Source organism: Rhinoderma darwinii, chromosome 8, assembly GCF_050947455.1.
Source record: "Rhinoderma darwinii isolate aRhiDar2 chromosome 8, aRhiDar2.hap1, whole genome shotgun sequence".
Lineage (NCBI taxonomy): Eukaryota > Metazoa > Chordata > Amphibia > Anura > Rhinodermatidae > Rhinoderma > Rhinoderma darwinii.
Genome location: NC_134694.1, coordinates 97612106 through 97638284, shown reverse-complemented (window position 1 = coordinate 97638284; position 26179 = coordinate 97612106). Strand labels below are relative to the sequence as shown.

Below are 26179 nucleotides of genomic sequence, written 5' to 3'. Positions count from 1 at the left end.
CAGGCCCAAAATACAGGAAACAATAGCGCCGCATGCTGTACTATTGTTTCCGGTAAAACCATTGACACCATGACGGAAGCCCAACAGAACCCATTAAAGTCAGTTGCCGATGGTGTCCGTCATACAATGGAACCGGCGCTACCAGTATTTTCTTTGTCCTGCTCCTCTGACGGAAACACGGACGCAGGTGTGAACAAGCCCTAACATTTTAGGTTGTTTTTTTGTTGATGCAAGTGAATGTTCCTCCGTGCTACCGTTCCCACCCAGACTATTCCCTGCTTACTGTATCCATGGATGGGCTCTTTATCAGCATTAGGGCGTCACAGAAGTGCAACGATCCAATAGTTCTGTATCAGACTCGGCAGTCTGATCCGTCTTCCATCATGTAACATAAATGTTTTAGTTCGGTCACAAATACAGATGCTCTTGTAAGTCTGATCCAACCATAAAGCAGTCAGATGGGTTCTGGAATGTTAGAGTAAATATGGCTCCACCTTAAGGCCGAATTCAGACGACTGTACTATACATCCGTGTGATGGCCGTTAAAACAACGTCCGTCACATGGACGCATGTATTTTAATGGGGCCGTTCACACGACCGTTGTAGCAACGGACCGTGTGAAGGGTCCGTTGAAAAATACAATGTCGTATTTTGTTCAGTTTTCACGGATCCCTCCATAGACTCAAGTGTACGGGGATCCGTGAAAACGTCACGTTTCTCATGTCAGAGTTTCCCCGCGCTTGAATGAATCTAGACTAAGTCTGAGATGTACATTGTATACAAACCATAAACCTGGCCACATTAGTATGACTGCTGTTGAGCAGCCATGAAAGTTTGCAAACTCATGGGAAAAGGATAAGGGTCTGCATAGGCTCCAATTGCTATATTGTAGTATGGGGATCCTTTCATTAGCCATGGGTTGTACCTTACAGTTTCTTTGTTAGTGCCTTAGTCCTAGAGGGTGTTTTGCTATTTGTATGACTTGTAATCTGATTGATCCTCATGCTGTAGATTTAACCTGAATGTGTTGGGTTTTTGTTACATACATATTATTTGTGGGTTACGTTAATTAGGATTTCCTAAAGACTAATACAAGACTGCTGCTAACAGTGGTACAGTACTTTGTCTAAGGTTTTGCAAAAGCCTAAATAAAGTAAATGCCCTTGTATTCTACATTCATCAATCACATATTCCATTCTCATTGTTTTGTTTTTTTTTACTTTTTTCAGGAAAATGGAAAGGCAGCAGATGGACAGCTATCCAGCACGTCAGCAGAGAGCTCTGGTCCCCAGAGACCCCGATCTAACTCCGGAAGAGAGCTTACCGATGATGTAATGTTTATTCTCCTCTTCATTTCATCAGATGTACTCGACGATAAAAATCAGAGTTCACATTGCATTTAGTTTTTTTTAGTTTTTATTCTGCCCTGTTCTTTTGGCTGCTTTTGTATTTTACTGCATTAGTCAGATAGTCCTTGCATGACACACACACAATGACTGCTTTTTTTATAATATGGCACGCACTTTGTTCCAATGGGAAAAGCAAAATAATATTTACAGCAAAAACAAATATACCATTACGATTTTTTTTGTCCTATGCTTCCCACTCTCGACTTTTCACTTGTATGGTTATCATTCATTCACTATTTTCTAACATGGGTTGGGCCTAAAAGTAAATGTCCACCCTGAACACCATTTTGTTAGCGCTCCAGATCTCCTGCATGGAAGGCAATTTAAATGGGTTATACAGAATTTTAAAATTGATTGCCTATTCTCAGGATAGGCCGTCAATATGAGATCGGTGGGGGTCTGACTCTCGGCACCCCCACTGATTGACTTTTTGAAGAGCCTGTGGCGCCCTTATGTTCATTTCTGTTTATACTTGAACACGCCGTTATTTTCAGAACGGCTGTGCAGGTAATTGCTGTGTTGTCCTGTTTGAGGTGAATGGAACAGTGCTAAAATACCTCGCACGGCCACTACGAATGCGGGTGCAAGTACGAACAAAAATGTAATCCAAATGCAAAGGACTCGCTATAATCAGTGGATCGTATAGGGGCCCATTCATTTTATTGAACACTCTGATTCTCATCCTGGTTCTTCTGCAGATGCAGTGGATCAAGGGTCTTCATTTGTCTCAGGGGTACCCACAATCTAAGCCTGGGTTATTAAAATTGGGAATACCCCTATAATAAGAGAAAGCTAGGCTAGGGCTTGTAGTTACTGTACAAGTAAAGGAGCGAGTGTTTGCCGAAAAACTTTAGTCTACCTAAATGATTTGAATCTTCTTTGCCAGGCACATTCAAGTTTTTATTATTTCCTTCTATAATTAATTTATTCTTAACGGATTCCCAATATGAATTATTCACAGCTGCTTGTCATTACAGGAGATTTTGGCCAGTGTTATGATAAAAAATCTAGACACTGGAGAGGAAATCCCCCTGAGTTTGGCAGAGGAGAAGCTGCCAACTGGTATTAATCCACTGACACTACATATCATGAGAAGGACAAAGGAATATGTCAGGTAAGGGTCACCAGATACAGGTTTAAAGGGAATGTGTCATAAGAAATTGACCTATTGTTTAAATCAAGTTTTTATTTTAAACAAACATATTTATTATTACGTTTTGGTGATTTTATTTTATCTGTCATTATCTAGATTAAAAAATAATCTTAAAATCTTGCAGTTTTCAATCTGGCCACTGAGCTTCCCAATAGACTGATCCTTCCTGTTCTGTAGAGATCAATTCTCAGCAGTCTTCTCATTATTATCACAGTCCGGATTACAATGACCAGTATCGCCTATATATAGATAATACGGGATCCACCACTTACAATTGGTGATGGATACAGCTCCCCTCCTCCCCCTCCCTGCACAATGACCTCTGCACAGGTCACAGATCATGCCTAAAAAGTCAATGGGTCCCCTCCTGTTCACCGGTTCCTATGGTTCATGTGGCTGCTGTAAAACATATCTCTAAATGCTGTTAACACCATCTCCGGCAACATGGCTGCCCCAGAATCATGTACACAAACTAGAATTTAAAAAATCTACAATAAAAACAGATGGGGAAACAAAGATTGTTTCACTATCTGGGTTTATTTAGGAAAAAATATATATACATTGCTTGAAGGATTGTTAAATTTATAAGTGTACATTTAAGGGCTCATGCACACATCCGTGACCTTTTCATAAGGCCACAAAACACGGACTGCACACGGACTGTTTCCGTGTGAGGTCTGTTTTTATTTATTTATTTTTTAATGGACCATTGAATAAAATGGGTGAGACTGACGGACAGGATTAAGACCTGTTCTAAAATTTGCGGAACGGAGACACAGATTCGCAAAAAAAAAAAGGATGTGTGCGTGGCCCCATAAAAATGAATGGGTCAGTGTGCTATCCGTTAATATAACAGATAGCACACTGAAAAATTTCACTGAAGTTTACATTAGCCCTAACCAGTTTGTAAGTGCCTGTTTTTATGTTGTTGTGTTTTTGTTCATTTTTTTTTCTTCTTAATCTAAATGGATCCAAAATTTTGTGTTGCTTAATTTCTGAGTAGTAGTTTAATGACGAAATTCTGTCTGTCCGCTATAGCGGCAGGTTGCTGCATACGGATTTATACCGCTCCCGTTAAACTCAATCACAAATCCTTCTTCACTAAACTTTACTTAGTGGTGGATGCAAGCACCCAGAGTTTTATCATTTAAACACAATTTATTTATTTTTTTACCAAAAGATGTCTGTTAGAAGTAGAGTAGCTAGAAATGTTGTGTATCTGCATATTTTGTGAGGGTTCTTTCTCCTCCCGCTGTAGCTTTTTTTTAATGTTCATTTTTTACCCCTCCATGCTTGTTAAGTGGGTGGTCTCTTTCTGGGATGATTCTTTGTGGTCTGAGCCTATCTGATGTCTCCCATCTGCTGCTCCCACTCCCCTCTCACAGCATGCAGCAGCATCCCCCTCCTCTTGTCCAGTATTCACTGTATTACACTAGAGAGCATGTTTGGTAATTTAAGGGGTTTCTGAGCATTTACAAAGAGCCACATTTGCTCTAGTTTTGTGGCGTAATAAAGTCTCAAATTTTGGCGCTACAACATTTACACTGAAATGTGGAGTTTAAGAGAGTCTGTCAGCAGATTTGACTACCGTAATGCGTTACGCTATACTAGTATTAGGGAAAGCAGTTCAAACATTCCCATGTTTGCTCTGATAATGTAAGTATACCTGAGAAAATTATTATATATTTTTTTCATTCACGCGCCATATTCCAATAAGCCTAAATAATCCGGCAGCCGTTCATTCTTCAGTCTTACGCCATGTCTTATCGGAGGCAATACCATCCCCTCCGCTCTTGATTGGCGTCTGGTACAGGTTTCGGTTGATGCAGGAGATGTCAATCAAGAGGGGAGGGGTTTAGGAGGTGTGGCCACTAATGAGCCAGGGCTCTGCTCTGAAGATTGAACAGCTGCCTAACTCTACAGACTTCATTAGCATACGGTGCGTGCGTTAAGCGGTGTGTGCCCTTTAATAGATTTGGCGCATTTTACTCCAATGAACTTCAGTTTACGGTCGGAGTATGAAAAGCCCGTCGAAATAAACCGCCCGCAGTGTTTATCTGCGACCAAATTCAAAGTAGCATTTATAGCCTTATTTTATATTGGAATGCGAATTGCATCCAGTTCTCTATTCTATTGTAGGAGGATATACTCTTTCTGTATTATTTTCCCTCTGTGAGATACAATTACAAACCCATACCTCCGAGCGCAACCTTACCTATTTTCTAGCGTATGATGTAGTACGACAGGACTTATCTCTAGAAACACATTACCTTGTCATGATAAGCATGCTCTCCATTTCAATGACCTCTCTTCAGATTACATTCTCTGTACAATTATACTGAGTATAGGCATTGAACAAACCACAGGACGCTTTAATGCTGCTCTGTATACAGTATAATGCTGTTCTTTCATTACAAAAAGCTTGCGGTTCCAGATTCCTTTTTAATAGATAGTTTAGAAAATCCATACCACTTTACATAAAGCTGCACTGACCTATGAAGGGAGGGATAAGAAGACTTTTGTAGTGGGCCAGCACTGTCCCAAATATTTCTATCCGACCAAGTTTGTATGTCCACCCCCCCCTCATGTTTGAGAGGTAACTCACACACATACTGATAGGTTATGTGATTGGCCTTAGTGAACTTCATTGGGGACAGGGACAGGGACTGATGTGGGTGGTGACCATCTGTACAGCGCTGCAGAATACGCTGGCGCTATATAAGCAATAGGAGATTGCTTACATAGCTCGTGATATAGAAATTTACACGCTGCATGTCAGCGCTGGAATAAAGGTTTGCTAAATATATTTTTGCACATCCTCTTTACAAATCTCTATTTGGTCTTGGTGCAGAAATATGTGAGCAGCTTTTGTTGTCACGTTTATGAGATGGCATCGCTGTATTGGCAAAGTCTTTTCTGTGCAGATCTGCAAATACAGCAAAACTGATCATCGGGAAAAAGCTATTTTTTTGCACAAATTGGTATTTACGCAGCCATATTACATTTCCCCATAACCCATCATTATCAAATACCGTCAGTAGTTTTACCTCTGTAAGCCTATCCTAGCTTTACTCAGCAGGATCTGCTCTATAAAAATATATATTGATTTCCAAATCAGCTATATTTTAGTATGAGGTTTACGTGTAATATGAGATTAACCTCTAATGTCATTATGAACTTCCACTATTTTTAAGTTCGGAATTGAATTACCAGATCATTCGCTTCCTTCCTAAATGTATTGCTGGGACAAATTTATTCAGAAAAATACAGGAACTATTAATTATTTTTCTTATTCCTAAAGCGCTCGTTCACCATTTGTAAACCGCAGGAGAATTTTGCCCTTTATCTTACAGAAATGCATAAACCTCAATTCCTAAATATAATTCTACTGTCAGAATCACCTCTGTTATGTGCGGGAGCAAAGCTGGATCAAGGTCTGTCCGTGGAGGCCCCTGGGACAAACTGCGGGAGCCCTCTTCTTCTTTTTTTCTTTTTTTTTTTTTTTCTTTTTTTAAGTGCCATGCATGGCCTAAATAATTCCACCAGTATAATACTAGTAAAAATATACTGTGGTAAAAATATTATAGTGCCTAAAGAATACCACTCTGGAAATCCGTGTTTGTTATACGGACCCCTGAGATTAGTTGTCCTGCTGCTTGGATCTCCAGTGACCTATTCCCTGCAGCGCCGCCAAACCACAGAAGCACATTCCACGCTGCACGGTATATGGATATTCCATTGATTTCAGATAATCCAGGTTCTCCAGAGACGCTCTTTGAGATTGCTCTTCGCTCCGTTAATTGATGGAGGTGAAAAATGAGGGACTCCGCTCAAGGCTGGCCTTTAAGTGGTGCTGACCATTGGGCGCTCGCCCCTTTCCCCTCTTATGTGAGTGATCATAAAGTTGTTGTAAGATGCTGCGGGGAAACCAGTTTCTCTCCATCGCTTTAGGAAAAACCATTTGACTTTACAATAATAGTCTAAACTTTATTATCAGGATGCATTCTCTAGTAAAAGGATAGATTCTGATATAAGTATATTGTTTCATGAAATACAAATATGGGGGAACCAAAGCTTTGTAAAACTCGTTCTAACCAATTTTATTATAACACTGTAGATCAAATGCATTCTCATTATACAACAATTAAGCTAAAGTTATTCAAAGTGTTATTCTTTACATAGGAGGAAGGCTGAATCTGGAATATTATGATGTTAACCCTTACATTACCTCTCATATATTCATGAAGGAATTTAGGGTATGTTGTTTCTTCTCTCTCTTAGTAATGATGCTGCACAGTCTGACGATGAAGAAAAGCTTCAAGCCCATCAGACCGATACAGATGGAGGGAAACTAAAGCAGAAAACGTAATTCTGTTTTTATGTTGCTGTATAGTTATGCTGCATAACATTATTTTATATTTACTCCAGAATCTGCAAAAAGCTAATAATTTAAATGCTACGCGGTCGTTTCTTCAAAGAGCTGGCCAGTGCATGAGGCGTCTACAGCTCCAGTCACTTTGTAAGGCCTCGTTCACACGACGGTAATTTTTATCCGCAATTACAGATTCGAAATTTCGGGTAAAAATACTGATCCACTCATTTCTATGGGCCACAGACACCTTACCGTATATTTACGGGTAAGTGTTCGGGGCGTAGAAATGACCCGCAAAAAATAGGACATGTCTGATTTTTATTTTTTATTTTTTTTGTGTTTTATGGACCTTGCTCCTATACTTTTTAATGTAACCATGGCCCACAAATGCAGGTGACAGTCCGCAGCCCGTCCGTGATGTAATCCGGGACTGTACACACGGCCTAAGGCCTCATGCACACGACCGTATTTTTTCCCACCCGTAAATACTGGCGTAAATACAGGTCCGGTGTCACACTTATTCGACCCGTTTTGCACCAGTATTTACGGACCCGTGCCCGTAAATATGGGTCCGGTGTCACCCGTATTCCACCCGTATTTACGAGCACGTTTTTGGCGGCAAAATAGCACTGCACTAATCGGCAGCCCCTTCTCTCTATCAGTGCAGGATAGAGAGAAGGGACAGCCTTTTCTGTAATAAAAGTTAAAGAAATTCATACTTACCGGCCGTTGTCTTGGTGACGCGTCCCTCTCTTCACATCCAGCCCGACATCCCTGGATGACGCGGCAGTCCATGTGACCGCTGCAGCCTGTGATTGACCTGTGATTGGCTGCAGCGGTCACATGGCCTGAAACGTCATCCAGGACGTCGGGCCGGATGTCGAGAGGGACGCGTCACCAAGGCAACGGGCGGGAGACCGGACTGGAGGAAGCAGGAAGTTGTCGGTAAGTATGAAAGTCTTTTATTTTTATTTTTTACAGGTTTATACTGATCGGTAGTCACTGTCCAGGGTGCTGAAAGAGTTACTGCCGATCAGTTAACTCTTTCAGCTCCCTGGACAGTGACTATTTACTGACGTCGCTTAGCAACGCTTCCGTAATGACGGGTGCACACATGTAGCCACCCGTCATTACGGGAGCTCCATAGACTTCTATGGACTGTCCGTGCCGTTATTACGGCCTGAAATAGGACATGTTCTATCTTTTTCAACGGCACGGGCACCTTCCCGTGAGAAAACGGGAAGGCACCCGTCGCCAATAGAAGTCTATGAGCCCGTTATTACGGGTCGTGATTACGACCCGTAATAACGGGCGTTTTTACGGTCGTGTGCATGAGGCCTTAATCGATGTTTCTCAGTATTTCTGCAGTGTGCCCCTCAGTTAAAGACATTTCAATGAAGGCTACAATAAGTTATGATTTAGGTCAAAATCTTTCAAATTCTATTGTATTACACTGCACTGCTGTTAGTGTTGTGCTGTTTTTATAAGTAACTGATGCAATTGCTTTGATTCATCTATGAAGTTTGGGGTGGTAGTGAGAAGTCTCCTGCTCTGTCACCACATTTATAAGTGCCCTATCTCGAACATAAGGAGATGGGCGCTATAATGTAGGTGACAGCAGTGCTTTTTATTTAAAAAAAACTTTCTGTTTTCACCACTTTATTAGCGATTTTTAGATTTATGCTAATGAGTTGCTTAATGCCCAAGTGGGCGTGTTTTTACTTTAGACCAAGTGGGCGTTGTACAGAGGAGTGCATGACGCTGACCAATCAGTGACCAATCAGCGTCATGCACTCCTCTCCATTCATTTACACAGCGCATAGGGATCCTCCTAGATTCTTATGTGCTGTCTTATACTAACATATTAACAATACTGAAGTGTTTAGACAGTGAATAGACATTCCACGGGATGTCTATTCACAATCCCTGCACTTCGTTACTGTTTCGAAGTGCAGAGATTGTGAATAGACATCCCGTGGAATGTCTATTCACTGTCTAAACACTTCAGTATCGCTGTTAGTAGAAGACAGCACATAAGGATCTAAAAGAATCCCTATGCACTGTGTAAATGAATAGAGCGGAGTGCATGATGCTGATTGGTTGGCGTCATACACTCCCCTGTACAACACCCACTTGGTCTAAAGTAAAAACACGCCCACTTGGGCATTAAGCAACTCATTAGCATAAATCTAAAATCGCTAATAAAGTGGTAAAAATAGATCGTTTTTTAAAATAAAAAGCACTGCTGTCACCTACATTATAGCGCCGATCTCCTTATGTAGGAGATAGGGCACTTATAATGTGGTGACAGAGCCTCTTTAACTTGTCTTAAAGGGGTATTCACATCTTAGACATATCTGCCATATCCACCTCGGGGACCTGTTCCTTTCTCGAGTACAGGACTCGTATTGCCTGGCGAGACGGCTGCATCCAGGCGGAGAATGACTGGAGAGGTAGCCAGGAATTGTGAAAAGTTTATGGCAGGAATAGAAGTGAATTGGAGTTATCCAAATTTTGAGATAAATATGGTTACGAGGTGGGACCCACATCTATCAGACAAGTATTACATATTCTTTGGAAATGGCATAAATGTCTAAAATGGGAATATGGCCTCATGCACATGACCGTGCTTTTGTGTCTGCAATATATCGCCATTTTTGCAGATAAATTGTGGACCCATCGATTACTATGACCCCATGCACACGACTGCGGTTTTCACAGATCCGTGCTGGGGCCGCAAAAACTCAGGACAAGTCATTTTACGGTCCTTATTTGTGGCTTCACAGACTGGGAAAATTAGTTGTTTTTTTTAAGCAGATCCGTGAATCCTGATGACACACGGATCCACAAGAAACGTTTTTTTCCAAAGAAATGGATTGAAACGGATCACTGGTTTTGCTTTCATAACAGAGCTAACGCGCAATAGAGCTCTGATGAGGTGCAGCCTGCAAGAGTACCCCCTAACACAACCTGCCTGCTACAGTGGAAGAAAGAGGAAGAAGTCCCAACGACAACAGACGCGCTTCTTGTATCCTAGAGAATATGCGTCACAGATCAGAGTGTCACTGTTTGAGAAACTATGCTTTATATAACTCTTTGCACTATTCAATACGTGGGACTTTTTTTCATATGAAAAATGGTGCCCGATGTAACATTATGGAGTGTAACTGTCGATCAGTCCTGGGTTTCCATGCAAAACTTTCACTCAACTGCAACTTTTAATACTTGCGTATTGCTGTTTTATTCGTGTTAGACGGCGCCAGCCTTGACTGAGGAGAAACATCAATGCCCTGAAGTCACCTTGCACCTAACATAGCCACCGCTACTTTAAGATTAACACAGGTGGCATATAATGAGATATATATACATACATATATATATATATATATATATATATATATATATATATATATATATATATATATATATATATATAGGTAGGGTCCTCTGTCCCTTTTTCTTTTCTTCTGTAAGGCCAAGTTCACACTGAGTTTTTTGCAGGTGGAAAAATCTGCCTCAAAATTCCTTCAGGAATTTTATGGCAAATTTTGACATACGACAGAAGACTTGCCGCCGCGAAAAACGCTTTCTCTGTCTCTTATTGAAGTCAATGGGAGGTCAGAGACGGAAACGCCTGAAGAAAGGTCATGACACTTTTTTTTTTTTTTTAAATCAATGGGAGGCGATTTCGGCAGTTTTTTCCGCTGTTTCCATGTCAAAAACAGCGCTGTAAAAGTCTGTGTGAACTCCCCCTAATGGTTGGTTTATAATTGTAAGTTTCTGTATTTCTGTTAATTCTTTGGATGTTGAATGAAGAATAATAACAACCAGTGTTTAATTGCTTTATTTATTTTTTTTATTTTTTTTTAAAGCACACAGTTGAAAAAATTCTTAGGAAAAAAAGTTAAAAGAGCAAAACATCTGGCAGAAGAGTATGGTGAACGAGCGGTGAATAAGGTGAAGAGCGTCAGAGATGAAGGTAAGCACAGTCTCATTTTTGGACATTTGTGAGTCTGTTCCGCTGTGTTGTGCTACTATTTATGGCTTGTTCACATTCTAGAGGGAAGGCCTTTTATATAAAATTTGGAGGGTAAATGATGTGCCAATTGTATCAGTTGTGCCATTTTTTTGTATTGGTAAAGTGTCCGGCAAAAACTGGGACAGGAAAGTTAGTGTCCTACTGGATGGGAAAAAAGGGACACCGTATTCAGATCTGTACAGTAACTTGGGTATCTGCATGTGTTACCCGCAAGCCATGGCTGGAGTTTCTATGCAGCGGCTCTCTGCAAACGTCATGGACAGATTATTCATTTGAGAGTATAAAGAACTCCCTGATGAATCGTTACAATTGGAAACTTCTTTTTTGGTGGTCCGAAGGCTAAAACATGAATATTCTGCTTGTGCCCTCAGTTTTTCATACTGATCCAGATGACCCATCATCCAGTGACGATGAGGGGATGCCGTACACCCGGCCTGTGAAGTTTAAAGCCGCTCATGGCTTCAAGGGTCCTTTTGACTTTGAGCATATCAAAGTTGTGCAAGATTTGAGTGGAGAACATATGGTAATTCTCAGGCTTCCTGAATGAAAACTAATGAAACCATCTCACTGATAAAGTGTGTTTGCTCTAAATATTATTTTTTTTCTTTTTATTTTAGGGCGCTGTATGGACCATGAAGTTTTCACACTGTGGAAGGCTACTTGCCTCTGCCGGACAAGATAATATTGTGCGGATATGGGTTCTCAAAAACGCTTTTGATTATTTCAATAACATGAGGATCAAGTACAATACAGAGGGTAAATTAATTAGGAGATCTTAAAACATTAAATTAAAAAAAGAATCAGATAGATATAGCTATTGTTTGCCTTTAATTTTGTGTGTTCACCTAATTTTCAGCTCAGCAGGAGACTCTGTTAGTGAATGTCAGCCCTTGAACACATTTTTTATTTTTTTTTTAAATCTTAAAAGGGACAGCGTTATTTGCTGATTATAGAGGTATTCCTATCTCAGAACGGGGCCCCCGGACCCTCCGTCCCACCTGCTGTCGCTGGGCTCTGGCCAATGAGTTACAAGGTGGCCGGGTTTTCTGGAAACAGACTAGTGTACTTTACTACACTGTTTCAGGTGAACAGAAGTTACGGAAACCGCATAGCACAGTGAGGCCCACTGTTTCCACAGCTATAGAAACCGCATGGATCGCTATGTTACGTTGTTTCCGGAACTCCCATTCACTTCTATATGAGTTCCAGGAACAATGTAGCAAAACGTGCTGAACAGGAAAACTTGGCCACCTCTTAACTTAGTGACTGGAGCCCAGCGACAGCAGGTAGAAAGGGAGTCAAGAGGCCCCGTTTAGGGAAAGGTGCGGGTCCCAGAGGTGGTAACGGCATCTATTGGACATATATGGCATATCCTGTAGATGGGCATACCGCTTTAATTTCTTAATATATCATTGTAATGCTTAGGCCTCCATTTTTCCAGTATAAAACTCTAAATCGCCTACTTCGACACAGAAATAAATGAGGATGAAATTCTGCCTGCCTGCACCTGCCACTAGGGGGAGCTTACTTCATACTGTTCATACATTGAACACAACATAACCGTATGCAGTAAGTTCCTAAGCTCTAGTGATGGCTGCCAGAATTTTATCCTTTATGTCTAAGCAGGTGATTTAGAGCTAGTTTTTAAAAAGACGGAACTCCGACCGCTATAAAGATATATTATAAAATTACCCATCAAAGAATGTTGAACCTAAAAGCGACATGGTGTTAAAAGATGGACATTCACTTTAAGGTCTCCTCACACAGTGCAGTTTTGAATGGATTTCCTTTTAATTTTTCCTTAAAAAAATCCTTTACTGCTTTTTGGCTATAGAAAGCGCATGCAGAATATTCTTTATGCCTCACTCTCTAAGGCCTGCCTTGGAGGCTCCATTAGGGGCCTCCATCGCACATCCAGCCGAGATAACCGGAGACAATAACTTTGCATGCTGCTCTACTTTTCCCGGTAAAACCATGGACACCCCAACAGAAAGCTGATGGAACCCATTAAAGTCAAAGGGTTTCCATCTGCCGTAGGTGGTGTCCGTGGTGCATCAGAGCTGTCTGTTGGTATACACCTTGTGTATAATATGGACTGAAGAACCCCTGTAAAGAATACTGTTGTCTTTAGTTACAATCAATGTTCAATTACAAAATATTCTTATGAGAGGATTGAGTACCAGACTTTGGAACTCCGGGTTAGGAATAGTATTAACAATATCATAATAAAATCACAAAGTACGGCATGGAAGGAGCAGATCTAAATGTCTCTAATAAACGTATATTAAGAATGAGTGTAATATTGGGATCCCGCATGTTAAGTTGTTGAGGAAAAGCTACCAGAGTATGTGCAGAACTCTGCTGTTATATAATGGAACTTAGGATTGTTTACATGAGCTGCATGGATGTTCATCCAGGCAGAGAAACTATAGTATGTGTGCCCAGGTAGTATGTGTGCCCAGGTAGTATGTGTGGCCAGGTAGTATGTGTGGCCAGGTAGTATGTGTGGCCAGGTAGTATGTGTGCCCAGGTAGTATGTGTGGCCAGGTGGTATGTGTGCCCAGACTTTCTACATAAGTGTGATGTCCTCTGCCTGAACAAGTTTTAGTCACTTACATCAGCTCTCCTCTCTCAGAGAGAACAACACACAGGATATATTAGTTTGATCCCTTTTCATTTGTATCACTTTGTTACACTTTTTACTTTTTCAGGACGAGTTTCTCCATCGCCATCTCAGGAAAGTCTTAATTCTTCCAAATCTGACACTGATGCGGTATGTACAGTATCTGCGGATCTGAAATTCACATTACGGCACCCCCATTGACTGATACATGTTAATTTGTAGCCCTCTATTCTTATTCTTATTTCTTGTAAAATCCACACCCATGTAGGGTGTATTTGTATGCACAGGTTTTGGGGTTTTTGTTGCGACTTGTTCTTGCTATAATCGCAGCAAAAAAAAACACCATAAAACCTATAAATACACCGTTATCTTTTCATTTCTAAGTCCAGCAGCCATCTTTTAATAACGAACTTCTCAAGAGGTTCCTAAAGATCATAATATTAAAATATATATATATATATATAGCGTCAACACATTATGCATCAGATTACCAATCATCGGAAGAATTTGACAAGCGAGATAATGAAGGCAGAAAAAAAAAAAAAGCTTAGAACCTCAAGGGGATGAGGGGAGTCCCACAATGGTGTAATCTGCTACTTTTGTCTGGTCGACCAGTTATCTGTGTGGACAGATATAAGTAAAGATGCCTGAACCAGCAGACTGTAACTAAGCAAACACAGATGTAGGGTGCAGAGTGAAGAAACAGGGGTGAAGAATAGTGAAAAGCAGTCAGAGGCAGGGAGTTCAACAGGATGAGTGTCGCAGGGAAGACGTCCTGGAGAAGAGAATAAGGCCCTGTTCACACAGTTTTTTGACAAGGCAACCGCATTGGAAGAAGTGCCAAAAAGTGGCCAAAAATGGCTCCCATTGATTTCAATGGGAGGCGGAGGCGTTTTTTTCCCGCAAGCGGAAAAAAAACATGTCTCGGGAAAAAGAAGCGACATGCCCTTTCCTCGGGTGTTTACGTCTCTGACCTCCCATTGGTATCAATGGGAGGCAGAGAAAGCGTTTTTCGTGGCGTTTTTGCCCGCGGCGCTCAATGGCCACGGGCGAAAAACACGGCAAACGGCGTGCAGGCAGATCAAAATTCCAGATTTAAAAAAAAACTCTTTGTGAACAGGGCCGAAGGGTATGTTCACATGGCTTATTTTCGGGCCGTAAAGGGCCGAAAAATCGGAGGCAGAACGTCACCAAAATCTGCCCAAAGGGCAAAAACAGCATTCTGTTCCGGCGGGGTGTTTTATTACATGGCCGTTTTGAAAAACTGCCGCGTTAAAGAACGCCTTGCGAAAAAGAAGTGCATGTCACTTCTTGAGCCGTTGTTGGAGCCGTTTTTCATTGACGCTATAGAAAAAAACGCTTCAAAAACGGCCGCGAAAAACACGAGTTTGAATAAAAAACCGGCTGAAAATCTGGAGCTGTTTTCCCTGTTTACCCTAAAAGGATGTAATGAAGAAAGTTGACCGCACAGGGATGCAGTACTATTATACCTACATCATTTTGTAGGCAGAAGGATCTACAGCTCCCCCTAGCAAGGTGACCACCACATTACACTGAAACCAGTGCTTCCCAGCCATTGTAGCTACGTTTTCTTGTAAGAAAACAATATTGTAAAACGTGCAACTCTGTTCGGGTACATGTTCAAGGAGTGGATTATGATTTATTTAGAGTAGTTTTACCAAAAATTGTTGAAGACATTTATAGTATGGACAGAGCACAGGAATGTAATATCTGAAGAAAATTTTGCAAGGCCAAAATGGCGTTCCTCTATCAAAATAAATATGGCAAAAACTTTTTGCATGGTTTTGGAGCTTTAACACCTAAGCGGTATAAACATTGTATAACATGCAACAGTGTGAACTGTATCATCAAGCGAAACTTAGTCCGTAGGGTGAGTGTCCCCCGTCACAACAATGAAGCAACAGTCAATCCATCCCTCCAGGTAAGTATACACACAATCTATAGATAATCTCACCACTCCGAATGGCATACACTATAAGAGTTGTTCACAGCATGGCCTCCGCTGCTGTGTGTCGGCGTTTTGTAGCCTGGTGGAGAGAAAGCGTCCTGCTCTATGTACATGGAGGATATAAAGGTTTTGGCTGCAAGAAACATTTTGTAGGCATTGTATACCTATTGATGGTTAATATAGGAGGTTAGATGTTTTTATGTTACTATATATACTTTGTACTACTTTGCTAACCAGTTGTTGTGCGCATTTATTTTGTAGGCTTACAGTGGGGCAGATGATATGGATCCAGATGATAAAAATGCACCTTTTCGTCAGGTGCCATTTTGTAAATATAAAGGACACACCGCAGATCTTCTTGATTTGTCCTGGTCTAAAGTAAGTATATTGGGCTAGTAGTGGAAATTATCCTTAGAATAGCTCATTGTTTATCCAGCTGCTGTCTACTGTCATAGAGCTGATGGTCAGGGACCCCCCCCCCCCCCCCAACAGACTGGCCCTTTACTCCAATGGTCTCTGAGATGTATAAGGGACTCTGCTAAAGCCATACCATTCTCCATCTCTGCTAGTCATGTGGCTATAAGAATAATTCTTGGAGATAATAATACGTGTGTGTGTGTGCCTGCCTGTGTGTGTCCGTGTGCGCGTGTGTGTGTGTCCGTGCGCGTTTTGTGTGCGTGTGTGTCATATACATTAGTGCTTGACCGGCCTCTGGTTCAATCTGCGCCTGCGTTGAAGCTTTTTTGTTTCTGCCTCATTTATCATGCATGGCAAGTTGCCATTCTTAATGATGCAGCTTTTTGACCTTCCATAGTTGCCGCGGCTGGTGTCCAGGCGCTCCGTTCCGCTCATGCGCCAATTTCCTTGGGCATGCGCGGTGTGGACCTTCCAGATACCAGCCTGACCACGTCTGTGTGCGTTTGTTGAGCCCAGCCTATCCTGGGCGTCACCTGAATACCTTACCGGCCTTTTTGGTTAGATCTGCGCCTATGCGGGGACTTAATTGTTTCTGGCTTATTTATCGATTTATTGATGCTGCTTTTTATTTTTTTTTAATATATATATATTCGTGTTGGCCTCAGCTGGTGTCCAGACGCTCCGTTCCGCGCATGCGCCAAATGTCTGGGGCATACACGGTGGACCTTCTGGACGCCAGGCTGCAGCCATAACAAAATCTGTGTGCGTCTGTCGACACCTATCTTGGGCCCCTCCTGAATAAGGCAGGTGTATCAAATATATGATAAATTACGAACTATAAAAAGTTATTTTTTGATCCTTGTTTGCATTCTATTTCCCCTGAGTAACCTGCGTTGTAGTTCCCGCGCTACAGCACTTCTGGGTTATGCGTACCTGATATTCGGTGTGCTTTACATTTTTGGCGTCTTTCTGTTTTCTGGTGCCTGCTTGTAATGTATTCTCCAGCTTTATCCCTTGTGTAGCTACAATTCTTGGCATGCTGAGCACCAGATTATGTCAGGTTTCTGGTCCTTGTGATTATTGTATGTTGTGGAGTAGAGTATATTTACCCAGTACTAACCAACTATTGATATATTATTATCCTATTGAGACCAGTATAGTGACTAGTTTTGCCTTGCTTATCTGCACATCGGCTTCTTTTCATACATGTTTTTATTTGTGTGTCATATATATGTTTTGGATCAATAAAAGTTAATTTTTCATACTATTTGTATTGGGTGTGCACTATTTTGATCGTGCTATCTTTTCTTGCTTTCATCAAAAACGGGTTTAGGGAAGGGTTTAAACTTTTTTTTTTTTACAAAGAAGGAATTAAAAACAAATCCGTTTAACATATGCGATTGTAAAGCCTTACGTTTGCATGTGTCATCCATTGACGATAAGGTAAAATGATAGTAACGCTGTATATACAGTTACTTTGGTAGGTTATGCTATTTTGTCATCCACAAAAACAGTATCCCAACATAAAGGAGGCCAAACGTATACCCTCTTAGACTACGATTTAGTTAACGTCTATGGATTCGCCGAGGAATACGATTGAGTACCTTTTTTTTTCATATTCAAACGTATACGCTTGGTGTGATACAGAAATGTGATGAGAACAGGGCCTAAGGGTATGTGCGCACACAAAATAAAAAACGTCTCAAAATACAGAGCTCTTTTCAAGGGAAAACAGCTCCTGATTTTCAGACGTCTTTGTAGCAACTCTCGTTTTTTTACGGCCGTTTTTGGAGCTGTTTTTCTATAGAGTCAATAAAAAACGGCTCCAAAAACGGCTCAAGAAGTGGCATGCACTTCTTTTTCGCGGCCGTTTTGAAAAACAGCCACATAAAAAACGCCCCGCCGGAACAGAACACCGTTTTTCTTATTGAAATCAATGGGCAGGTGTTTGGAGGCGTTCTGCTTCCGATTTTTCGGCCGTTTTTCGGGAAATTTACGGCCCGAAAAACGGCTGAAAACACTCCTGTGTGAACATACCCTTACAGGCACACCGCACGTCTATATCACATGTCCTCATTTCCGGCTGTAACCTTGTCCAGTCGTTTTCTGCACTTTGACAATAAAAAGGACGTGATATATTTCATCTTATGACCGAGCTCTTCTTCCTGCTGAACATAAAGCACGCTGTAATATTGACCAGGAAAGTATTTCATCAATATGCTGTAACCTGCATTTTCTGTTCTTTGTCTGATGCGACTCTTTGTCCAAGTTCAGCTCCATAATTATAGAAAAGCGCAGGAGTCACGTGGATAGGATTACAGCTGTGGCCTGGCTGGTAATGACCCCTTATAACGGATAATCAGAAAGACTAGACACGGTCTCTGCTGTAGATGAGGACACGTGTTGTTTAGACTCCTGACAATAATTACAATATTCTCCCCACAGAATTACTTTTTACTGTCCTCGTCGATGGATAAGACAGTCCGCCTATGGCACATCTCCAGGAGGGAGTGTTTGTGTTGTTTCCAGCATATAGACTTTGTTACAGCAATAGCTTTCCATCCGAGGGTAAGTGTCAGCTGTTTTCTGAGATTATGAGAAACACAGAAAAGTAACTGTGTTTTATGTGTTTGTATGTTTGTTCCTTCGTGCGCGTCTCTGCGTGCGCTCACCAGGTTATGCCACTTTAGCTCAGAAGTAGACCCTCGGTTTTGATGCCGCCAGGGCTCTGGGCAGGTTTACCATGGAAAAGTCTACAGTTCCCATGATTCTCCCCTCTCACAGACCTTGCCTAAATTTACAACTGCTTGCCCCCCTATTGCAAGTGGTAAGATAGTGCTGTAATTTCTCACTGTCTAGTACTGAGACACAGCTTTTCTATTCTACTGCTATACTCTGCACTATCTGCTGTCCAGCATGTGAAACACGATTACTCCAGAGATAGGGAGGGGGTGAGCATGGAGCAGTGAAAAAAAAGAGGCATGTGATGTGTCACATCCTGTACTCCGGGAAGGGGGCGATAACCACGTGTTCAGTGTATGGGCACAGATAGATTTGGCATTTCTGGGACCCCAAGCAAATTTGTGTCTAGGGGTCCTAATCGGATACCTGTGCCCCTTGCGTATAGCGGCACATACCATGCCATCCTTATATAGTGCCAACTATCTAGAAAGTCCAGCAGCACCAGTCAAAGTTATGGGTGGGTGCACGCCCTAGGAGCTCGATCACAACTCCAAGTCTCCTATAGTCGTCCAAGAATAGGCAGCACTCCAAGTCACAGTGAAAAAAATTGCCTTTTTGTTAGCTCTTGTGCAACGTTTCGGCCCTTACATATGGAGCCTTTTTCAAGCATCATGCCAACTGTAGATAGTTCCCCACACAGTGGCAGATAGTGCCCCCATTCAGTAATCGTGCCTCCCAAATAATTCATGAAACTAATACTTCCCTAGCCCTATTCTCAAAATGAGCAGAGCTGCACAGCAGGCCTCCTCAGCAACGCTAGGCCTGTAGCCCTTGATACGCCAAGACGGGACCCTTGTGTATGGCCGCCACGATTCAATGACCTCATTAGATCGGACAGTTTGTGGATCCTGTCCTAGGGTATCATAGGCTGTAGGCCTAACATGGCCTGTTTCCTAGTAAATGTTGTTCGATTTTATCTTCATCCTGACGATGCAGATACGATTGAATGTGGCAGTCGCCCAACGGAGATACAGTTAAAAGTGTTGGCACTGTCGGGGCCCGACAGGCGCACCTTCCCTCTGGGGCCCCACGTAATTGCGTGGTTTTTGTAGCGGTAAAGACTGCCACTGTGTATGGGACGTCACTCAAACAGGAGATAAACACCAGGAGCGTGGTCATGTGACTTCATTTCACCTACAGACCGTACATTAGTGACTTCCTGCAGTTACACCATCTGCACACGATTTTCAATGATCAGAAAACCCCTTTAATCTACCCCTATTTTTATTTTAATAATGTATGTAGGAATAGTCACTGCCATGAAGGATTATTTAAAAATGACTGAAACTTACAACAATTCTTACAATCTGCTCTGTGTAGGTTGTTTTCTTTATCACTGTTTTTATCCCCATTTTATATAATGCTGAGCTCTTTATTATAGCAAACATCTATGTAATTGCTGTAAAATATAGTTTTGTTATTGTTCTTCGGTGCATAAGTTAATGCGCTGTCTGCGCTCAGCTGGAGTTTGCTCATTTTATTAGTGACTATAAAAGGTTTGCTAATTGTTCAGGGATATAATTATGTTTTATAGTTTGTAGCACCAGGGGGAAGAGCGGACTTAAATCTGGAACATGAAGAGAGTTTGTGCTGTGTGGAATTTACCTCTTGCAGGATCTGTCTCACGACGTCACGCCAGTCCACCCTAATGACATGGGACGTAGAGGCAAACTTCATCCATATGATGTTCTCATGTACACATATACAACAAGAACCATCAGTCACACCTCAAATTAGGATTTTCTTTATTGGAAGCCGGAAAAAGATGTTGGGAGGGTGTTTGGATTGGGCAGGGGAGTCTGCAGCGGCCAAGATCCTGGTGCTTTTTATGCAAACAACTTGGTTATGGTTATGTGTAGTGATCACCAAGGATAACTGCTGATTGCCGGCGGGTTCCGCAGATGCCCGGGTTGCCTCATTTGGAAAGAGGGTTAATGATTTAGTTTTGAGCATTATAATGGCTGCCTACAAAATCTCTAACATACCCACATTTTATTTCTATAGGATGACAGATACTTCTTGAGTGGATCTCTGGACGGGAAACTCCGGCTATGGAATATCCCGGACAAAAAAGTTGCCCTGTGGAATGAAATTGATGGACAGACCAAGCTCATTACAGCTGCCAATTTCTGTCAGAACGGCAAACATGCTGTAATTGGCACGTACGATGGGAGGTGCATATTCTATGACACTGAGGTAATGTGCATTTATGTGGCTCTTACTGGTCAGACATATTGGAAATAAACTCGTTCTCATCATGTGTTTTTGTTTTTTTTGTGTACTAAGGCCTTCTGATACATGCTGATTTAGGTTTATTGCCTGCCTGACAAATTGACCCTACAGCTGGCTATAGATATAAAATTGCTGTCCTCCTGAACTTTCCCACAAACATGTGCATTTAGCTTAGCCAAACTGGAATGTTCTTTTTGTAGAGGGATGCAGATAAGCGGCCACCAGAGACCACTGGGAACAAACAAGTAAACACCCAATCTCTTACATTTACTTTTCTCTCAACTTCGGGCTGCTAGATTGCCAGCAGATTCTTTCAAAGGTGCCCATATCCACCAACAGAAATCTCATGTCTGTGACTACAGATGTGTTCACCGTTACTTTTTCGCTTTAAGTTCGGCTTTCTTCACATCTGCGTTGTTTATTTAAGTTGTTCTGCTCCATCATCGGGTACCAACGATGCCCCATGGACTCAATAAACTAATATGGTGTCCGTCAGATTTCTTTCATGGCGTCCGTTATTTTTACAGGACAAAATAGTGCTAGATCTGCGACTGAGGTGCCTAACGGAGCGTTCAATGCAGATGTGAACACAGCCTTATACAGTTTGTCATGATACCGATTCAATGCAATCTCACGCCATCCAGTAAAAGAAGTATACACTAAACGTATTCATTTTTTTAACATGGGAGTCTATGGCAGACGGGTGGCTGACAGATGCCTCTGATGGATGCCATCCGTCAGCCATTTATTTCTCAGACTCCCATATTAAAAGTATGCATTTAACGTATACATTTTGTAACATGAGAGTCTATGGACAAAGGATAGCTGACGGACGCCATTCGTCGGAGGGATATGCTTTTTTATGTTTAAAATGTCACATCATACATCTCGGGTAATGTTGCACTTGGTTCACATCTGCGTTGGAGGTTGCGACGCAGATCCGGTCAAAAATACCAGACCAAATATATATTTTGTCCAGTAAAACTTCAGACTCCATGACGGAAAGTTGACGGAATCCATTAAAGTCAATGTGTTTCGTCAGGCGCTGTTTGTGTCCATCATGCAGAGGATTTGGTGCTTCGGTATTTTCGTTCTGCTCCTATGACAAAAACGTCACATGCAGATGTGAATGAAGTCGAACAGAAATTGAGGGAGGACACATCTCTACCTTAATAACGCAGTTATAATAATTTGGTGTTCAGCTCCTGCAGCTGCCACTAGGGAGAGCTTACGCCATACAGATTTATAGAGCTTTTGTTGAACTCCATAACAAATGTATTTACAATAAGCTTCCATTTTTGGCAGCTGCATGCATTTTAAGGGGTTGTCTAGGAAATAAAAAAAACAATGTTTAAAACGGCTCACAATAGTGTCCGAGAATTTAAAGAAGCCACACTCCTTGCCGATCCCCTGCCCGCTTGTCCTTCCTTCTTTAGCGATGATGTGCAGCAGGAAGTGGAGACCGACAGCGGATGGGTGAGGTCTGTGTGGCCTTTTTTGTTTTGGACACCAGTGTGAGCAGTTTTAAAATTTTTGTTTTTGTTCCCCGAACAGCCCCTTTAACTCTATGTGAAGGGAATTGGTGATTTAGAGCTCTGTATCAGGGCAACGGAGCTTCGGCCCCTATATAAATGTATATGATACGGTTAGTTAGCACAGAATCTTATTTTTACCTTAGAACGAAATGATGTTTCATATTTGGAGGAACACTTTAATATACAGTGTGTGCGTGTGTGCGTGCGCCCCTGCCTGCCTGCCTGACTGACATAGGGATATTGGATTGTGTACATATTGTGTGACCGATGCATTCTGTGGACATCAAATCAGAAATATTGTACGTACATATAAAAATGACGAAAAACGACTAATAATGCTGTATATCGCTTGACTTGCTTTTTTTATGGGATTTGTTTTTCTTTCCCAGCATCTGAAATACCACACTCAAATACATGTGCGTTCTACCAGGGGGCGAAACAGGGTCGGCAGAAAAATCACTGGAATCGAGCCATTGCCTGGAGAAAACAAGGTAGAATCTCCCTTTTTGGTCATTGATGTCAAAACTTGTTGACCGTATTACCGCGATTTCTAACTTTTTTTTTTTTCTTTTTTAGATTTTGGTAACCTCTAATGATTCAAGAATAAGGCTGTATGACTTAAGAGACTTGTCTTTATCCATGAAATACAAGGGCTGTGTAAACGGCAGCAGTCAAATTAAAGCCAGTTTCAGGTACTGCAAAATACCAAGTTAGAAACGTCATCTATATCCATTATAAGATCTCCAAAGTCAGAACTGTATTTTTTATGTCTAGAAAACTTCGGTTTAGTCCATCTGGGATTTTTATGATGTGATCGGATGATTTTAATTATAAAAATATTTCGAGAACATTAAACAAAAAAATTGCAAAAATATCATCAGTAGCGATAAGTGACTCTGTGAGTCCTGGTAGTTTGTATAATTTTTCAGCCATGGAGTGGGTTATAAATTACTGCTTCATGGGCAGGAGGCTGGTAAACTCGTGTTGGCACCTGCCATGTCTTGCCATATTAGTTGTCAGCTGATTTTCCCAGAAACCAACATTCTGTTTGGCTTTTTCTTTCTTTCCAGGGCCACCAGTTGAAATATCTGGGGTCCATACAGTTAAATTCTAGGGGCCCCCGGCTACTTCTTACAGCCAACATCCTTCTCCTGGTAACCCATTATGTGCACTGGGTGGGCAGATGAAGGAGGTGTCATCAGCCCCCTAAAATCTTGATCATTAGGAAGCGTAAAGATCATGTTATCCCTCTTCCCATGAACAGTCGCAAAATCTGTGCGAGGAATGAAGAGGAAATAATATCTCGTGGAACCTTTTCAGACTTGCACCATACATTTGGCGGGTCCCTTGTGGGGGCAGAAGACTAACTGGCACCTGTGAAATGAATGGGCCAAATGTTTGCATGCAATTAATAATTAAATGGGGCCCATTTAGTGTTGTGTAACTGTGTGGGTCCTATGCAGCGACTAGTGGGCATCAGAGGGATTCTGACAGGTGAGCGCAGACCTTTTTTTTTAACTCATTAACCTGGGGGTCTCAGTGGTTGGACTCTAAACGGCTTTAAGTGTAAATATCTGGTTCAGAATAAACAATAGCCGGTCCTTTTTGTGCTTTCAGCCATGATTTTACATACATCGTCAGCGGTTCTGAAGATAAATATGTGTATATCTGGAGTACATACCACGACCTAAGCAAGTTCACCTCTGTAAGAAGAGACCGCAATGACTTCTGGGAGGGTATTAAAGGTATGGTCTAATAGTGATATATTGTCCTAGTATTTATAATCACTGCTAACCTCTGCAGCACATTGCAGGAATCATGACATATCAGCAAGGTTTGTCTTACGACCTAAAAGTTGTCTCCGTGGTCATAGATGTTTCTGCCTGTCGTACTGGTTCCTTCTCTTGTCAGATTGTCGTTTATCCCACTACAGAAAGCTGCTGTTATTGCTCAACCATTCAGAATTGCACACCTGTAGTACAATTTCAGTAGAAATAATATAAATTTTGACCCCAATTATAAGGCATAGTTCACACAGTTTTTTTGCAGGCAGAATTTTTTTTAATTTTGAGGCAGATTTAGACCTGTCTCTGGGACAAAATTAGCGCCAAAAAAACTCTGTGTGAACTGGGCCTAATAACACAGGGATATTTGGTACATGCTGGCTGAGACGCTTCCGATCTCTCAATACAATGTAGCGTTATATATAAATAAGCACGTGACAATTGTAGTTTTTGCTTTTTATGCAAAATGAATTGTCTTTTGTCAAAAATTCAGTGTGAACAAATTGTCACATACAAAAAATAAATATAAATATCAGCCAATGTGTTAAAGTCCATAATATGTCCGGATGAATTCTTCCCGGTGCTTTTACGGTTTGTTTGCAGAGACTTCACTTGGAGGATAGATTGGCGTCTTACTACGCCTGGTGCGACGTTTCGGGGGTCCGCCTCCTTTCTCAAGCATGCGTGGTAAAACTCACCACCAGTGTAAATAGTCTTGTGTGTTACAAGTGGCTTCTAAAAGTACAAAATAGAAAATTAAGAGGTGCTTAACAGGGTGATTGTCTATATTTATTTTTTGTATGTGATCATTTTTTGACACTGAATTTTAGACCAAAGAAAATACGTTTTGAAAAAAACTACGATTGTCACGTGCTTGTTTCTATATAACGCTACACGTAGGAAAAGTCCTCTGTATAAACGACATAAGTAGTTATAGTTTGTCTTGTGAAAATGCTAATTTGCTCTCATATTCACCCTTCCCCGAATCTGGAAGCGTACTGTGCAGCGAGCTGTCATTCCATGATTGTTACTACAATGCTTAATAAATCAAGATTTACTTCAGCTCGTTAAGAAGGGGAAATATAATACTTGGAAGCCGTGTCGTCTTCCTATTAGGCCCTGTTCACACGTGCTGATTTCAAAAGAAAGGTTTCTTAGAACTATGGGGAGCCTGATAGGAGAAACTGATGATTGCTGCAAGAGTTGCATTCATTTATTATTTGTATTTTCTTGTGTTTTTATCTCCCGGTTGCATTACAATGCAGTACACCTATATATCCTCCATTTCTTGGTGTTCATTTGATGTTCCTCTGTTTTAGCACATAATGCAGTTGTCACCTCTGCAATCTTTGCTCCACATCCTCACCTGATGGTACCGCCAGATGCATCTACTGACAAACCAGACACTGACCAGAAGGCGGAGAAGGGAGAGTCTTCAGATAACATACCATCAGGTGAGATCATTCCTTTTTTATTACTATTTTTTTCCAAATCGTTAATATTTAACCAAATTACTATTCTTTCAGATCCCAAATCTACAGCGAGATTATTAAGAAAGTAACTTTACTGACTTGTTCAAGTGCTTTTAAGAGCATTTAATTTTAAATTGTAAAATTATTTTCCCTGTTTCTACTACGTTCAGCCATTACAATAACACCACCGACAGGTGGAATAACATTGATTATCTGGTTACAATGGCGCCTATCAAGGGGTGGGATATATTAGGCAGCAAGTGAACCGTCCGTTCTTGAAGTTGATGCGTTGGAAGCAGAAGAAATGGGCAAGTGTAAGGATCTGAGCGACTTTGTCAAGGGACAAATTGTGATGGCTAAATGACTGGGTCAGAGCGTCTCCAAAATGACGGGTTTTGTGGGGTGTTCCCAGTAGGCAGTGGTTAGTTACCT

General features: G+C 41.4%; 1 protein-coding gene across 2 annotated transcripts in view; it reads left to right on the top strand.

Annotated features, from left to right (window-relative positions):
* Positions 1–26179, top strand: part of WDR44 (WD repeat domain 44) — a 126490-nt gene that overhangs the window by 98107 nt on the left and 2204 nt on the right. For both annotated transcript variants that reach the window (XM_075835966.1, XM_075835964.1), the window contains exons 6-19: positions 1230–1331; positions 2387–2523; positions 6844–6927; positions 10807–10913; positions 11345–11496; positions 11591–11729; positions 13685–13746; positions 15827–15943; positions 18428–18550; positions 20729–20920; positions 22881–22982; positions 23068–23183; positions 24109–24236; positions 25595–25729. In XM_075835966.1, coding sequence (XP_075692081.1) covers positions 1230–1331; positions 2387–2523; positions 6844–6927; positions 10807–10913; positions 11345–11496; positions 11591–11729; positions 13685–13746; positions 15827–15943; positions 18428–18550; positions 20729–20920; positions 22881–22982; positions 23068–23183; positions 24109–24236; positions 25595–25729 — 1696 coding nt within the window. The remainder of the gene's footprint in view (positions 1–1229; positions 1332–2386; positions 2524–6843; positions 6928–10806; positions 10914–11344; positions 11497–11590; positions 11730–13684; positions 13747–15826; positions 15944–18427; positions 18551–20728; positions 20921–22880; positions 22983–23067; positions 23184–24108; positions 24237–25594; positions 25730–26179) is intronic.